Below are 18,168 nucleotides of genomic sequence, written 5' to 3' on the forward strand. Positions count from 1 at the left end.
ATCTAGTTTTGGTATTTGGTCGGGTTCTTGGAACAGTGCAATAAATCTGTACGCTACACATTACGAAGTGTGATTTATTTAACAGAAAACGTCTTTTCCAAAAAGAATTCGTCTCTGATTCAGATCGATTGGGTTCTTTTTAGTTCTACTTACAGATTCACACTTGCATTAAACACTAAGAAATACTTATTTATTACCATTTGGTTTTTTTTGGTATTTTTATTCTATAATTTTGTTTTTTAAAATAGTTGTTTATGTCGACAAGACCTAAGCAGTTTGGATGCGTCCTAAATATAATAGCTCTAAATAGAAGGGTTTTATTCCTAGCAATTTCATTTAAATGAGAAGTTTGTGACGAGTAGAAATATTATCTATGTACCCTTTGTCATTGAGTAGATAATTTCGCTATGCCGATCGGTTATGGTATTGAGTGAGAATTTTCTCTAATTCTGGACTCTTTATCACCTCCAACATTTGCTTTAGAATGAAATTAACATTTATTAACATTTTGAAAATTTTGAAATTGACATTTTTTTAAAAATAATTTTTATTTTCATAACATAGCATTTTCCCATTACTACACCATTTTCACCTTCATATCGTAGCAGTTTTACCTCCACAGTGTATCATCTGATTTTACTTCACCGTGCTACCCAATTTTCCCTTTTTATTGCATATTTTGTTACTGGTCTGACCTTTTCACTATATAGTTTTCTACTGCACGGCAGTATTATCGAATATATTGTAGTACTATCTGAGAAACACTACGCTTTCCTGGCACATTTGTTAAATTTTGAAGGTTTTTAAGAATGACATGTAAATTAGTTGAAACGCAAGATAATGATAAAATATTCCTTTGAAGGTTTTAAAGTAGAATGTGTGCAGAATTGTCATACTTTTATTAATTTTGAAGAGAAAAGAAATAAATGAACATCCGAATGCTAAGTTCAAGTTCAAAGAAGAAAGTGCTGCCCTCGTCTCCTTTCGCTGTTTCTCCGTTCCCCAATCTGTCTTATGACACGATCCTTTGCAGTACGAAGTTCACTACGTAGCAGAACTGAAGCACATTGGCCTTTAGGACCAGACCAAGTTCGTATGTTTTATGTGGAATTGTTGCGGATCTTGCGTCAACGCAAATACGTAAGACGAGATAAGAGTTCGAAAACGAAAAAGAGTTCGATAAGAGCGCAGCGTTGCACATTCCCGTTCAATTGATCACCAGTTAAAAATAACTACACAGAAAGATGCCTCTGTTTATGTTTACTTGAGTATGTTTGGTTATGACAAGGTTGGAATGAGGTAAGGGTTGAGGTAGAGTTGGGTCAGAACGACATAAAGCACGCTGCAGTTGCGTAAGCGGCTGCGCTTGAAGCGATGGAGCGTAGCGGTTATGCTCGGAGGAGAACACTTGGTAGCACCATTCATTGTTCACGATGGTCCCACCACGACTGTGACCGCTATGCTCCACCGCAGCGCTTCGAGCGCAACCGCTTGCACAACTACACCATGCTTCATGTCGTTTTGCCCCTACTATAGGAGAGGAGTTTGAGTGAGACAGACAGAAAGTTCGCGAGTTGCCGTGGACGCGTCGCGGTTATCTGTGTTCACTTAAGCAGCGGCAACAGAAGGGTGATTGGAATGCAAATTTTAATTGGTCCACGACGCTTCCTTGAAAACATCGGTCTCTAAGACAGAGATGGTGGTTAATTTAGATTTTTTCATAAGTAATAATAGCTTGATTATAGAATTGTAAGAGTGATCTGTATTGATATTTCCACGGTGGCAATGTTATTATGTTCCATATATTATAGGATCTGCAGTGCAAATGAAAGAATTTATTTAATTTTAAGGAAGTAAAGTGATTAAAATAGAGGTGAGGTTTTTCTTTGTGTGAATGCGGAAGTTACTGTATTAGTGTAAAACGGAAACGCAGAATCTGTATATACAGAGTGTTTATTTGAAGTGAAATGATTTCCGATCGTCCTCCTCTGATTCGATCGATCTCGCGGACGCTTCATTGTGACAGCATAATATGTTTGCGATGGCGCACTATCAAAATATCGGAAGCACGTTGATTCGACAACGATGTAATCGTAATCGGTCCATTAATAAAAACAAAATTCATATTGAAGTCGGAAAGATCGATACAAATTCTGTAGTTGGTTTTATGCTCGTTTCGTTACGAGATCCCATTCCTTAATTTCTCGGATAATGCTCTTAGTTTTTATCCTACATACTTCTTTATCCTGTTCTTTATAACGTGGAAATCAACGAACAGCCGCCATTGACTTCCAGATTTTCGCATCGTTTTCAAGAGTTTGCCTTCTGATGAAGGATTGCAACGCTGTTTTCTTTGTTATTAGCATGCTTTTGCTATCTCGAAAGCAATAATGAACATAAATGACTTAAGGCGTAAGCTGATAATCTGTATCAGTACATAGTATGTATTAGACTAGCACGATCCCGTAAAATTTCCAAATATTGGAATTTTCGAGTGATTTGTGATCCCATTGGTTCGATAGTCATTTAATTCGATTTGGTTCTATTTAATCAGTAACTTACGTGGAAGAATAAAAAAAGACTAATTTCTGCAAAATTTCAAATATCCGATTTCTCAAGTGATTTTCCATCGATTGTTCGATCCGACTGATTGAATGGTCAAATTTTTTGATTGATGATTCAATAATGACTCAATTAGCAGGTTCGTTTTCATTTAATCTGAGAGCCTAACTCTTCTAAGGGGAAGAATCATGTGTGCAGGTTTTTTCTTGTATTAATTTAATTATTAACTTCAAAAAAAGGGATAGAACCTGAAGAGAACTTGTCTGCTCCAGTTACCATGCTTCGTCACGCTTGTCACAGTCGATTTATTCCGATTGATCGCATTTGATCCTTGTTGGCGCAATTGTCTTTTACTTTTGAATCTTTTTAGAAGATGTTCCTCGTCGCAGAATTCCTCCGAATGTTTTGTTTTTCATTTCTTCAAAACATAATCTTTAGAAAATCTAACTCTAACAGCGCTCCAAATGTTTATCCAGACTTTGCTAATGCCTTCTAGGTTGTCCTTCCTCTTTAATGGACAGCCTCTAAAAGAAGTGGACTACTAGATTCCTACTTTCTTGTCTTGATTATACCTGAATACAAACTAAAAACCTTCCGTCGCCATTTTTTCCCATACATACTTGCCTATTACCCAATTCAAGGATTATTAAGATCAAGATTATTTCTTCAATCGATGGAAGAATAATTTCAGTACAAGCAGTAGTAGGTATTTAAAGAATCTTTACCGAACAATTCCTCTTACTCTTCCTTTTCTTACAATTTTCATGTTAGTTTATAACTTTTTATAGCTTTCTGTCGCTACTATTGTCATCGGTCATAGGCGAACTGGTCATACTTCAATTAAATACCAGGAAAAATTTATGATAGTTCCCTATGTGGCCACCTATGTAGGTCTAATACGACCAGCAACGACTTTTCTTTCGTTGTTTTTGTAAGCAAAAATTTATGGTACGTTAGAACATCATCGGTGTTGGAAATGAATCATGTGATAGTTCGAAAATTCTCTGGGGCAGCAAAAAACGCGCAACGGGTGTCCTTCATTCCACTCCCCAGCAAATAACTATCATATTTGTCATTTGATGTCGTATTCGATGACAAAGGAGAGATTCGATGAGAAATTCGCTCTGATTTTCTCTTTCTCCAAAAGCTCAAACTTTGATCGTACAGACCTCACTGTCGTGCAAGGAGAATTAGCATTGAGGACCCATGAAGTGTAAAAGTTCAACCTTTTTTGAATCTTGGCATTGTACTGCAACTTATCGATTGTCAATGTGATTCGAGAGCCCAAGTTCTTGGAACTATTTATCACAGCTAACATTTCGGCATTGAAAATTGTTTATCGTTTACGACAAGACGAGGAACGAACTGTGATCTCATTCCGAAGTTAGTAATTGGCAGAAAATATTACGTTCTACCGCCAATATCCGAAGCTGAGGTGAAAGTTTGTACGTGTCGGATGTGACGAGGAAGATTTCCGATTTGGAATAATCCTTCAAGTCACGTAGATTCTAGTGAATACACGCTGGTTGGCCTGGCTTAGGCAAAATGTTTGCGGAAGTGTGCTTTTGATAAATGTATTCACTGAGAACCCAATAATGTATAGTTCGCCACAGATACGTTCACCCAGATTAGCGCGACGCGTCTGACGCAATACAAGCTACTTTTCTGCTTGATAGAACAAATATATTTCTAAATAAATTTGCATCACTTACGCTCGATTTGAAGATGATTTTAACGCCGACGATGGTTCGAAATGAGTTCAGGACTGGTGCGAATTTTGCTAGGATGAAATAAAGCTTTATAAGTTGACGCAAAAGAAACGTAGAAGGATAAATGAATGTGCATTTCATAGCGGAGAAGACAAGGTTCTTGCGCTGCAAAACAGTTTCGCTGCCGCCCTTAGAAGCCTTCTGGTTCTTACGAACATTAGTTGAGAAAAAGTTGGAAAACTTAGCAAATATCCCAGCTTTTTCCCAATTAACCTTTAAGAAAACGAAAAGAAATGTGGAAAATGTAAAAGATACAGTGGGAGGGTAATTGTGCTATAGAATATTTCAAACAGAAAAGTTTTTGTCGAGGTATGTTCTGAGTTTTTGAACTTTGTTCGAAGCCACACAGCCAACATTTCGCACTTTTTATCGTTGCGCTACTACGGAAGTGCAATTAATTTTTCTTTTGATAGAGCATCAAGGGAAACTCTTCATTGCGAATTTTTATCTCCGTTGATGTCCTGGTTTTCTGTAAAGCTACTGGGGGAAAAATCCAGAAATGGAAGGAAGAATTTACTATTCTTTTCACGCAGGTATCCAAAAAGCTAAGGAAGTTAGAAAAACCAAATTTTGCCCCTATACGGAAATTACCACAAATAACTCCCCTCTACCGCACTGTAAAATTGTGCTGCATGGAGTTTTCCGCGGTCGTCGTTATGCAGCAACTCGTGGACCCTATTTTGCACCAATTTTACCCCTATTTCCAGTTGTAGATGTTTTTTGTTTTGCAAGTTTTGTTAGTAATGACATCGATTTTTTTAAAATTATAAAACGAAAAGTCATCACCGTTGAGTCAGAGATATACTCGCTTAACTCTTTTACGTCGGACGCAAAATCTCACTTCTGTTAGATCTAATTCCTGGCGGTTTTAATAAAAAAAATGAACTACACCCGTTTACACCAGGGGTCTACCCCTCAGCGAACTACACATTAGCTTTCCTGATAAATAGTCGAAACTCCAGTAGATTGAATTTTCCGTAATGGAGGGGTACCGGAGCAATGCGAAGCACTGAAGGAAATGAAGTTCGTCTCTTCGTACTCAATACAAAGTCCCTTGGGGTTAGTTCCATTTCTATTGTAAAAAATGATTACGCAAAAATTGTAACATTCAGATTTGACAACTATCATAGTAAGTGATTTTTTCAAAAGGATCAATTCTTTTTTGTAGTTTTGTGCATTTTGGACGATTCATTTTCAATTCCACTATCTTTACAATTTTTATTGTCATTTGCAATGTATCATACTTTTCAGTATTCGAAATAGCAATGTAGTTTAAGTATTCGAATATTCTTTTTTCTTCTTTTTAAGTATTCGAGTATTTTTACTAAGTTTTCGACCGTTTATCCTTATACTGACATCTGACTGTGAGTAGCGGATATGAGATGGCACTGTTTGGCCCATCAAAGCGAACCCGACGTCTGCGGGCTTTCCTAGTTTAGAGCAGCAAGAAAATCCCAACCCTTTATCGAGATTGACTCATGAAGCACACTCGTTCCGTCTCCAGAAGCATAAGGAACAGAATTTTTTAAAGTCATTTTATAGTCAGGCTTGTGCGCCCTCACCCTAGCCAAACTATTTTTGCTGTAGAAATTCCGAGTCTTCCTTAAAGGCAGCATACCACAAATCTGACGTGGTATGGATTTCACATGGAAAGCTTCTATACAGGGTCCTAGGTTGTGGAAAGCCAGGTGGTTCTGATCATCTCTCCGTAGTCGCGGTAAAAAACGGCCCGGTAGCCGCCGTTTTTTTTTTGCGACGGCTTGCATTGCAACGCGCCACCCTTGCGCAAGCACCGCATCGTTCGAGGATTAATAAGGTTTCCTCACCTGCCTATTCAAGTTAAACTAATGGATAGATTACTGAGGGGGACGCAACGTGTATGCGGAGGTGCGTTCTACCGCACCTCGTGGGAAATATAGCGATCCCCATGCCAATTTTTACGACGATTTTTACGAGATGAGCGGAAGCATGGGGTTTTCAGCAATTTACGACCCCGTATAGAAGCTATCCATGAGAAATAAATACCACTTCAAATTTAAGGTATGCCGCTTTGATCATTTACTCAAATATTACACGATTTTATTTCAGAGACAAGTGTGGAATGTCACTCCTTACAATTTCCCTCTCGTTTCCATACCACTCTTCCGACCCTCCATGTTGGAAAGATTCCAACGTATGCCTAATCCTCTTTTGGGTTCCCAGTTGAGTCAGACCAAGCCCCGTGAGCCCATGGTTCACCATTAGACCACTGCGAAGTGCAGATGGTCGCAGAGAGTACAGATGAAGATGAATGGTGTCCCCTCTCGACCCTAACCTCTACGCCCCACCGCGCTGCTTAGAGCGGGACGGCTCTGACTCAACTATAAGCCCAGGAACGGAATCGAGTTAGGAACGTTAGGATACGCATTGCGGCCGTCCGCACGGACATATAGTTGGGACAAAACAACATGAAAGGCGGTTCAATTGAGTAAGGACCCAAAGGGGATGGAATGTTGAATGAGAGTGGTTAGGATCGATGGGGGACCCTAGTTAGCGTCATCCGTCACTGCAGTTCGCGATGGTCCCACATCGATTCCAACCACCACGTCCACCGCGGCGCTTTGAACGCAGCCGCTTGCGCAAATGGCTTCATGTCGTTTTGGGGCTACTTTAACCGACCGGCGCCTAAGCAGTCGATCGCATGATTCAGGACAGACGCAGAGAGAAGCGCTAAGATCGGATATCCAATGGTGGCGCGTAAACGCTGCGATCGAAGCTGGGGAGGAACACAGTTGCCGATGATCTTTGGAGACGGTTACATTCGGAGGGGAGGGGTTTCACTGTTAGGATCATTGTCAGCACATAATCTGAGCTAAACTGCTCCATTGTCAACAGCTTGTCATTTTTTGAATTTGAAAGATGTTTCGCCCAACGAATTAGTTTTTTTTTTCTTTTTTTCTCTCTCTCTCGCAAATTCATGGTGGCGATATTCGTTTAACGTGACTTTGTCGTAAACAGGAAAGAGTTGCAATTTTAACGTTTGGTGATCTAATTTTTCTCCGACATATTACTGTTAATCGTATCAAATATTGTCTCTTTCTATTTCTTGAATAAATGCATTAAATGTCGACCAGTTGACTTGACAGACTGCTGACGTTCTATTCTTTGATTTCGCAGACAGATGAACGTGTCTAAATAGATTTTAATTGCGGAAGGAATGGAGCGTTTAGGTAGGAATTCCTTGGAAATTGTGTTTGAAGTGATTCGCTGTGACTACATAAGGTGACCGGTCAGCGAAAGCTCAACGCTGCGTGAGTTCCTCTTTGTTGCCTAGTGCTCCTATTTTTGTTTATTCTCCAACGCTGGTTTCAATGCATTTCTTAGATTTTAGTGACTATTAACTACTTTAGGATGACCTATTTTGAAGCTTCTTTTGCTTGACAGCTTCACTTTTTTTTAAATTTCAGGATAGTATGAATCATGGTAATTCAAAGGAAAATCCGGAAACAAGGCGTTCTATCGATCCTTTTCCAACTTAAAGTGTAGGAAGCACACCCTTCTTTTTCGTTCTTTTTTCTCTGTTACTTTTTTTCTTTTTCTTTGCTCGTTCCTATTCTCTGCATCATGTATTCAGTGTTTCAAGAGGAGCCTTTTAAGAACGACGGGAATTCATCACATCTCTTCCCTTCCGCATGCAAAACAAGCAATATTCAGTTTAAAATTCTTCTGAAATGACAAATAGATGCTTTTATTATTTCTAAGCTTCTGCCAATCGCCCATAACGGTTACTGGTAGATTTTTTCAAAGTATAAACTTAGAGTTGAAGCAAAACGTAGCATATAAGTACATATATGTTGAACTTTTGCATTTCGTTTTAGGACTCCGTCGTCACATTTTCGGAATTATGTATTTAGTGTTGGATTTCACAGATGTTGGATGCGGAAATGCTTCGGAGGCTGCGAATTCAGTACAATTTCCTGGATATTTTGAAATCACGTTATTTTCATGTGTTGTTGCTTCGCTTGCAGGATCAGCGCGGTTCCTAACCGAAACCGAATCTAGAGCCCATACTCAATATATCAGTCCTTGAGAGGACAAATACAGTGGAATCGAAACCACCAGGGATTCGTTTTTCCCACGGTGCTATCCGATGTCATGCGGTCTCTGTGCAACCACACTTTGCTGTGGGACCTAGTCGTTTGTCGCAGAAATGTTTCCAGTATTAAGTAGAGTGGCAAGGTATTTCCGCTACATGATTAGTTTGTTCGCGGGCAGATTTTAATTAGATAACAATGCATCCAACTAACGCATGTTTTTCCGCTAGAGCGCGTCTATCGAACGGGGAGAATTCTACTGAATTCGAGCTCAGAACTGCTCCCGATGGCTGGACAGCCGAGTGAAGTTTGAAGTGAATTTATTCCGTATGTTGTCATGGGAATGCTTCGGCAGCTAGTCATGCTATTGATTAGAGCGAAGCCTGACAGCCGGCCGTCTTCCTCTCGGCCAGGCCCGGCCCGGACGGCCAGCCAGCCCAGCCGAGCATCCGCCCCGCTCTCTCTCACTCCACGGGGCCAACCCCGTGTCGCGCTCCACCTTTCCCCGTCCGTCCGTCGTCCGCTGTCGACTCGACTTCGCTGAGACTGACTGCCTCCACTCACCGTTGTCAAAACAATTATCTGATTTTGTTGACTTGGCTCAAAAATAGCATCGAAGAGATTTTTTCTCCCTGCCTTTGCAACGTCTTGTTTCACGCATTTAGAGCGTTTCGCTCCGTTTCGTTTTTATGACTCGGAAGTCACTTCTCAGGCCAATTATGGAAAGTAAAACCGGTTGTAATGTACGCCAGCGCATCATTATAGGCGGAAACGAAAAAAGATTGTCTGAGACTTGTGAGGTCTCGTTTTGTTCCTAGAACAAAAGGAGAAAAAGCATGATAAATGAGTGGAACCGGACACTTTCAAAAATAGCACATGTGTTTAAAGTTTTGATTGTGGGATTATTCCATTTACACTCTTAAACTTATATGCTTTCGTTCTTTGTGGCTTACAAATACTGCTGCTTTTGTTTACACTGCCACTTTTGTTGTCGGAACCATGGACACAACGAGGGAACTGACTAGGATCTCAGTTTCGGTTCTAGGTAAACTTATTTAACAATAAATGATAATAAAGTACCTGATCAGTCAAGTATTCAACTATTTCCGACATAGAGTACACTGTTTCGTTGCCGGATCTGTAGCGGAGATGGGTTGGTGAATCCATAAAATTTTATTACCCCATTTCGTTGGCTATCTTAACTTGTGTTTCGCAGTTAATATGATCATTTCGCACCGTGATTCTCACCTGTGTATCAAATTCGTGAATGATTTTTCTTCGACTGCTACTCAATGATTTCTCCACTACAGGATGATTGTAGTTCTCATTCCTTAGTTTTTTTTCCCTTGTGTTCTGTGTTTTCGCTGCCGAATTACTTTGTGTCTTTCTTTTCTGTTTTGATAACGAATACCTTCTTATTTATCGTTATTGGCCAAGTTTCGTGATAATAATGCGGTTGCTACTTTGGCGCATCCATATCATGTTTGGTGTTTTGAAGTGAAAATCTGGAGTTGTTCTAAATTGAAATCGCTGTAGAATTTGTCTCATGTTTTCAGGCACAGAACTGTACGTATCTGTCTTCAGAACCTTTACAACTATTCTGCTTCTCCTTCTAGCTCTTAATTTTTCTTCTCTTTTGAAATTTCATCTATAGTTTGATTTAAAACAGTAGTGTAAGGTAGGTTTGTAACTATTCCCTATTAAATCATTCTTTTTGTAAGATGCGAAGTTGCAAGTGAAAAATCCCCGAACTTTTACCATTTTATAACTTCATTCACTTATTTGAAACCAACATGAGACCAATGCAATGCAAAGCGCACAGCTTCCGATAAGAGTGTGTCATCTTCTTGCCTGATCCTCTCTGTTCTCGTCTCCATTTGTTTACATTGTGCTGCCTCTCAGCTCGTCACTGCAGTTGCTTTCACCCTCCCTCGAAGCTAACTTCACCCGCAAGTTCAATTTACCCAGCTGCTTTGTTTGTTTTATTTGAGCAGCGCTCATCTTTCTGCTAAGTATTCTTCGTTGCGAAGTGCAGACTTTTCCCGACTGTTACGCTCCACTTTTATACTCTAACGTCATTCTTTTGTGTTTATCGTTGCACTTAATTTTATCGCGAATTGCAATACGCAGTGTATCCCAAAAATGTACGCTGCTTAATCATTGATCATCTTACAGACAATGGGGAAGGCAAAGGAAAAGGCCAACGATCTAAATGAACTCAAACAAGAGGTTAAAATGGTAAGTGTTGAGGGAAAATTGGTTTCTGTTTTGTTTTTCTCTCTTCCAGCTCAATGCTGCTATTAAACACTTTGTCCTTTCAGGATGAGCACATCATCCCGCTGGAAGAACTTGCGGCGAGATATGGCTCAAACATCGAAACAGTAAGTAATTCTTTTATCAATGACTTCTAGTTCTTCCTGCTATTCTATTTTCTATTTTTATCTCATCAAACTGTGACTGTTTACTGAAGAGTGCTCTTATCAGTTCTATCAGTGACGCCTATTGCGAGCGATTTATCTTGTGGTTTTTCATTCATTCACCTTCATTTTGGGGACGAAATTAGTGTCAGTTTAGTGATGAGGTTTTCTTGAATGCAGAAACCACTTGCATGTTATTTTTAATCACAGGATTTCCGAGAATCCATTTTCCAGATTTTTTTTTTGTGTTGATGTACTATGAGGACTTTTTTTTTGTAAAAAGGAGTGTTTTCGAGGTGATTTTGACGCTTGTCCTTGGAGCGAAATCAATGAGGATTGCGTCCGATGGTTGTCAATAGGGGGGATAGGTTGTGAATAGAGGGTGCGCAAAATGCGTAGTGTAATCGGTTGCATCGTAAAGGGTTACTCCGATCGCGAAATGTCAACCGGTTGTTGATTTGATCATTTTAGAACGATGGTGCTTCCGATACGCTATATTGAAGAGAATGAGAAGATTTCTCGTATAATGCCAAGTTCTTATGTTTTAGAAATCATTTTTAGCTAACGCGATTGGTATTAATAGAACCAGTCAACTCCCGCCGCTAATTGGCTTAAAGGCATCACCCCACGAATGTGAGGTGGTGCAGATTTCTAGTGGAGTATTCGTGTACAGGATGGGAGACTACGGAGAGGGAGGAGATTCCGTCCATTTCTTCCTAATTGCCGTAAAAAACGGCCCGGAAGATACGGCTTCATTCGTTTTGGCGCACCATTTTGTACAAGAGGTTCGATTGGAGCGCGCCAGTCCTGTGCGGCGCCGCACCTTCTGGGCCGTTTTTTACGGCAATTAGCAAGAAATGGACGGATTCACCTTTCTCTCCGTAGTCTCCCTTCCCGTATACGAATACTCGACCTGAAATCTGTACCACCTCAGATTCGTGGGGTGATTCCTTTAAAAAGAGTTGGCAATAAATTTGAAAAACCACTAAATGTAACCTATGTGCGTTATTTGGGCTGGTTTGTAATAAGATAACGAACATATTAACAGTCAATGGTACGAATCATAAAGAAAATCTTAGAACATACACCACTGCTTAAGACAGTATGAAAGAGATTGAAAGTTGAAGTAGCTTGATATGCGTTACATGTAGCATGTGAAAGAAGAAGGAATAGTTTTTATTGTCCCGTTACTTCACTTCTGCAGTGGTGCGAACTTCTCTATGACTCATCCGGAATCGTAGAAAAAATCCTTTCTGGACTTTCTGGTGGTTTTTCGCAGGCATACATTAACTCATAGATTACCTTGTATGATGTAAAAGATTAAGGAGGATGATAATATAGTGTCATGACGGAAATAATAACGATATTATCATGTTCTCTATACCTGCTACCTAGTAATTTTTTGTTCATAAACGAGTGGTCTGGATTACAGAGCAGTTTTTCTTGTTCTTTTTCTTCATGTCGCTGTTTCCAGGGCCTTACACGAGCGAAGGCTGCAGAGTATCTTGCGCGAGATGGGCCAAATGCTCTTTCACCACCAAGAACCACTCCGGAATGGATCAAATTCTGCAAGAATCTCTTCGGAGGTTTCGCTCTTCTGCTTTGGGTGAGTTTGAGAGCAACATATTTTTCATCTAAATGCGAAGTCTCAGCACCATGAGTGTAGGTTGGAGCCTTCCTTTGTTACATCGCCTACTCCGTCGACTACTTCACAATGGAATATCCATCAAAAGATAACGTAAGCACGAGTTTTCTCCATGTTCCAACAATACCACTTCTTTTCATTATTGTTCTATTCATTTCAGCTCTATCTCGGTATCGTACTGATGACTGTCGTCGTTATCACCGGTTGTTTCCAATATTACCAGGAAAGCAAATCCAGTAAAATTATGGACTCCTTCAAGAACATGGTCCCCACTGTAGGTTTTATACTGTATGATTTAGCCTTTCAGAATCATGTGTGCACTCACCGATAAGTTTTGCAGTTCGCCCTTGTGCATCGCGATGGCCAAAAACAGCAGATACGAACCGAAGAGCTTGTTATTGGTGATATCGTCGAGGTGAAAGGTGGAGATCGTGTTCCAGCTGACATCCGTGTCATTTCTGCATTTGGTTTCAAGGTAATTTCGAAGTGAAGAGTGTTACTGTGTTCCTACGAGTTCGGGTGATTCGGCGGACGGAGCGAAAGAGGGAATATTCTGAAGACCTGAGATACAAATAATCTAGTTTACTTTATTGTTATTTCGGTCGTTTTATTGGCTGTGATGGTCTTTTCTTTTTTCAGCCAGCTTTCTAAACTTTGTAACTTTGTAATAATTACTTAATACTACAAACATGATCCGGCCCATTTTCCGGTGGACAACTCTTCCCTTACCGGAGAGTCTGAACCTCAATCTCGATCGCCGGAATGTACCAACGAGAATCCTCTGGAAACTCGCAACGTTGCGTTCTTCTCCACAAACGCTGTTGAGGGAACTGCGAAGGGAATTGTCATCTACACTGGAGATAGAACTGTGAGGAACCTTTGCATTTTGATGAGATCGTGTCCTGTTATCCTGCAAGAGTGTTACGGATCTAGGTTATGGGTCGAATTGCTCATCTTGCCTCTGGTCTCGACACTGGCATGACCCCAATTGCTCGCGAAATTGAGCATTTCATTCATTTAATTACTGGTGTGGCTGTGTTTCTTGGAGTCTCTTTCTTCATCATCGCCTTCATCCTGGGTTATCATTGGCTCACGGCTGTTGTGTTCTTGATCGGTATGTAGTTGTTTGTTTCAATCGTTATTGTGGCTCATCTTTACTAGAAGATGTGATTTACTTCAGGTATCATTGTCGCGAACGTACCGGAAGGTCTCATCGCTACTGTAACTGTATGTCTTACTTTGACTGCAAAGAGAATGGCGAGCAAGAACTGTCTTGTGAAGAATTTGGAGGCTGTAGAGACTCTGGGATCTACATCTACAATTTGCTCTGATAAGACGGGTACACTGACGCAAAACCGAATGACTGTAGCCCACATGTGGTGAGTAGCTTTGTTTAATTGTCAAAATAAGGGAGTTTAAGTGAGATTAGGTCTTTCCTTGTCAAAAAAAAACTGCAGAGTCATGTAAAATTCAGTTTTCTAATTATGTCTAGCTGTGGTTGTCCAGTCACTGTTCCTCCGAAAAGAAAATCTTGCTAGTCGTAAACTCGTCTTCTGATCGCTTAAATTTCTGTTATTGAAGCAAAACTTTCAGTGTAGAGTTGTCTCGTTTTTCTCTTGAGTACTATGTAAGTTGTTACAAAAATCTTAGCGTGAACTTCGTTGAATCTTGGTTTTTTTTTTCAGGTATGATAAAGTTATTGAGGAGTGCGATACCACCGAAAATCAGTCGGGTGGAGCAGCTAAGAAAGGAGGTCCAACCGTCGATGCTCTTGTTCGCATTGCAGCTTTGTGTAATAGGTATGGTTTGTTGATGTATGCGAGTTTTCCTACGTCTCTTGAAAAATCGTTATTCCAGGGCTGAGTTTAAACCTGGACAACAGGATATCCCTGTACTTCGCCGTGACTGCACTGGTGATGCTTCAGAGATTGCCCTTCTCAAATTTACTGAACTTACTCTCGGAAATATCGTGTCATTCCGCGAAAAATCTCCTAAGATCGCTGAGATCCCCTTTAATTCCACGAATAAGTACCAGGTAAAATATGTCTATCTCTCTATATGTCCATCTATATGACAATATCTCCTCTCTTTTAGCTAGAAATGTGCCCATTCACAATATCGTTCTTGTTTAGGTTTCTATCCATGACATACCTAATAGTGATTCCTATCTTCTTGTGATGAAAGGAGCTCCGGAGAGAATCCTTGATGGTGGGTTTTTCGTTTCTCAATCGTTCAGACCCTGAAGATTACGTGACTTTATCGCTGAATGGAGACAAGCTTTTTTGTGAGAGAAAAGTGAGAAAAAAAGCTTTCTTTTCGATGAGCTTCTGATTTATCTGTTCAAAATATTGTTACTTCAAAGAAGTGAAGAAGTGTAAAAATGTAAGATGTGGTGAATTTTCATCTTTTAGTCTGCTCAACTATTCTTCTCAATGGAAAAGAGGAACCTCTTGATGAAAAGCTACGTAGCGATTTCAACACTGCTTACTTAGAACTTGGTGGTATGGGAGAACGTGTTCTTGGGTCAGTTATTTATCACTTCATGCCTTTTTTTATTCGTCATCATCAAAATAAACCGTTCAGTTTATGTATTTCTGAGTTGATCTTGCGATTATTTATAGATTTTGCGATTTCCTTCTACCTGCCGACAAATTCCCGAGGGGATTCAAATTCGATACAGAGGAGGTGAATTTCCCACTCAAGGGTCTACGTTTCGTTGGATTGATGTCAATGATTGATCCGCCTCGTGCTGCTGTTCCGGATGCGGTGGCCAAGTGCAGATCAGCTGGTATCAAGGTCGTTATGGTCACCGGAGATCACCCAATTACCGCGAAGGCTATTGCAAAGTCTGTTGGAATCATCAGCGAGGGGACAGAAACCGTTGAAGACATCGCTATCCGTCGTGGAATTCCAGTAGAAGATGTAGATCCTCATGAAGCTAAGGCAGCTGTTGTCCACGGTTCGGATTTGAGAGAGATGACAGAAGACCAGTTAGCTGAAGTAAGCAATTTCTTATTACGATTCCAGCCATTTGGTTTTAGAAATGCAAAACTTTCAGATCATCCGCAACCACTCCGAGATTGTTTTTGCTCGTACCTCACCACAACAAAAACTGATGATTGTGGAAGGATTCCAGAAACAAGGACAGATTGTTGCTGTGACTGGTGACGGTGTCAATGATTCACCTGCTCTGAAGAAGGCCGACATCGGTGAGTACAAATCTGTCAGGTTTTCAAGTGAAAAGAATCAAAAAGTGATGTCGAAATATGAAATTTGAGAAAAGTTGTCTTGAAAATGAGATACACATAGATTCCATTGTCCTTAAATGTTGGATTAAGAGATTTTGGTGGTCGGGAGAAGTTCCTATTAAAGTTAAGAAGAAACTTAACGAAGCCTACTGTTTAGGTGTTGCTATGGGTATCGCTGGATCCGATGTATCCAAACAAGCTGCTGACATGATTCTTTTGGATGATAACTTCGCCTCCATTGTCGTGGGAGTTGAAGAAGGACGTCTAATTTTCGATAATCTCAAGAAATCGATCGCCTACACATTGACATCTAACATTCCTGAAATTTCACCTTTCCTCACCTACATCCTGTTCGGTATTCCACTCCCACTGGGAACTGTTACCATCCTGTGCATTGACCTGGGAACTGATATGGTCCCTGCAATCTCACTTGCCTACGAGGAAGCCGAGTCTGACATTATGAAACGACAACCTCGTGACCCCATTCGTGACAAACTTGTAAATGAACGTTTAATCTCGTTGGCTTATGGACAAATCGGTATGATTCAGGTTGGTGTTAGGTTTTTTTTGTTCCTTTTAAGGAAGTAGTACTTCACTGGCGTCATTTCCAGGCATCTGCTGGATTCTTCACCTATTTCTGGATCATGGCCGATAATGGGTTCTGGCCGAAAGATCTCTATCAACTTCGAGCCCAATGGGATTCTCGTGCGTACAACAATGTCTTGGATTCCTATGGACAAGAATGGGTAATTACTTCGAAGATGTATATTTGAGTGTTTCATGTTGGAGAAACGTTTCCTCTTATGTCTTGTTACTTATTCAGACCTACGCGAATCGCAAGATCCTTGAGTACACATGCCAAACTGCCTACTTCGTGTCGATTGTGGTTGTACAGTGGGCTGATCTGATTATTTCCAAAACCAGACGTAACTCAATTGTCCAGCAAGTAGGCTTGTTCGCCTTGTATCGCCTTTTTCGCCACTACTATGCTTTGATGGTGTTTTGATCGGCTCTTTCACAGGGGATGACCAACTGGACTTTGAACTTTGGTTTGGTGTTTGAGACAGCTCTTGCCTGGTTCATGTGCTATTGTCCAGGACTTGATAATGGACTGCGCATGTATGGACTGAGGTGAGAATCTCACTCGAACTCTTTTTTTCTGAATTTCTCCGAAAATACGTCTTTTTTAAAAATCCCTGGTTTCGATATTCAGATTCTCGTGGTGGTTCTGTGCACTGCCATTTTCGGTGTTGATCTTCGTCTATGACGAGGCTCGTCGTTACTGTATCAGACGATGGCCAGGAGGATGGGTCGAACATGAAACATACTACTAAAGTTGTACTAGTTGTATACAATTAGTGTGTATTTCTGAACGATCTTTTTTTCTAATATCGAGGCGATGCCAACACAATCTGCTTAAATGATCCTCGTTAATATAATAACAGCCTTATAGTGATGTATCTGCCTCGTGATAGGTAGTTTCAAGTAGAACTTCTTTGAAAAAAAAAACGCTGTGAATTTGTAAGATTCCCTAGCTTTGTTAGTTGATTTGGCAGTATATATGCTGGCAGCTGTTCTAGATTAGGTGCAGAAGTGAAAAAAAGCAATGTTTACATCCTCATATTTGGCCACGTTGTACTTTCAAGTTGAATTCTATCATTGGAGTAACACATTAAATCCTGTGAGTATGTAGCGATGCTAATAAATGTATGTGTTGTTTTTGAAGTTATCTTAATTATCTTTTCTTCTCGTTTCCTTCTATTTCTGAAACATGCTTTGTGGTGAGTTTTGCAGGTATCCATGATTTTTTCGCGCTACAGAAACTTGATAATGGGCTAAAGGCTGCCAAATCATTTCCGAAGTTCTTAGATAGGCAAACATACTCCAGACACGCAGCTAACTGGAGTAGGTAACATCACTTATTGTGATGTTTTCAATAAGATGGGAAGTCCATAATGTGGTGTTTCAAATATTGTCAGTGTTGTGTAGAAAAATATCCTGTAAGCATGCACTGAAATGTTGATTACTGTACGATCGACTGACGGATCATTCTTTTAAAATGTGATTTTTTTCCCCTGCGTGTGCACAAGGTCTCAATTTTTTTGTTGATGAGATCGTTCTGAATTACTTCGTTTAAACATAGCGGGTGCTAAACGAATGTTTGTCCAGCAGATGCTGCTGGAATTACTCAGTGGTGCATGTGTAGTATAGTATACGTGCTCTTTTCTTGAGCCACATATCCTCAATTGATGGACGATACCTTCCCTTGTAGTATTTATGTATTGCTTTTCATTTGATATACTTCATTAATCGCTTATGTTTGTTTATTTCGTTCTCGAGAATTCTCTTTTCCAAAAAAGAATATTTTGACTGCTTCTAAGCCAATCCATGCGATCTTTTCTACTTGAGGATCATTCTGTTTTTTGCAACGGCGAGGTTTTAAGTACAAACAAC

General features: G+C 40.1%; 1 protein-coding gene across 2 annotated transcripts; it reads left to right on the forward strand.

Moving 5' to 3' along the window:
- Window positions 1-10,582: 10,582 nt before the first annotated feature.
- RB195_013649 (uncharacterized protein) lies at window positions 10,583-17,048 on the forward strand (the record flags this gene model as incomplete). 2 transcript variants are annotated; one of them, XM_064203568.1, is made up of 21 exons in its annotated part: window positions 10,583-10,642; window positions 10,726-10,785; window positions 12,296-12,427; window positions 12,488-12,559; window positions 12,627-12,740; window positions 12,807-12,888; window positions 12,942-12,985; window positions 13,293-13,334; window positions 13,400-13,580; window positions 13,647-13,845; window positions 14,152-14,265; window positions 14,324-14,501; window positions 14,599-14,674; window positions 14,878-14,989; window positions 15,088-15,466; window positions 15,525-15,675; window positions 15,872-16,263; window positions 16,326-16,460; window positions 16,538-16,660; window positions 16,736-16,845; window positions 16,928-17,048. In XM_064203568.1, the coding sequence occupies 21 exons, from the start codon at window positions 10,583-10,585 to the stop codon at window positions 17,046-17,048; spliced, it is 2,877 nt and encodes a 958-aa protein (XP_064059449.1). The 2 variants fall into 2 exon arrangements, with proteins under 2 accessions (XP_064059449.1, XP_064059448.1); XM_064203567.1 differs by lacking the exon at window positions 12,942-12,985 and having other exon boundaries at window positions 12,807-12,941; window positions 13,203-13,334.
- Between the last annotated feature and the right edge of the window lie 1,120 nt (window positions 17,049-18,168).

This window comes from Necator americanus, chromosome V (genome assembly GCF_031761385.1).
Source record: "Necator americanus strain Aroian chromosome V, whole genome shotgun sequence".
NCBI classification, from domain to species: domain Eukaryota; kingdom Metazoa; phylum Nematoda; class Chromadorea; order Rhabditida; family Ancylostomatidae; genus Necator; species Necator americanus.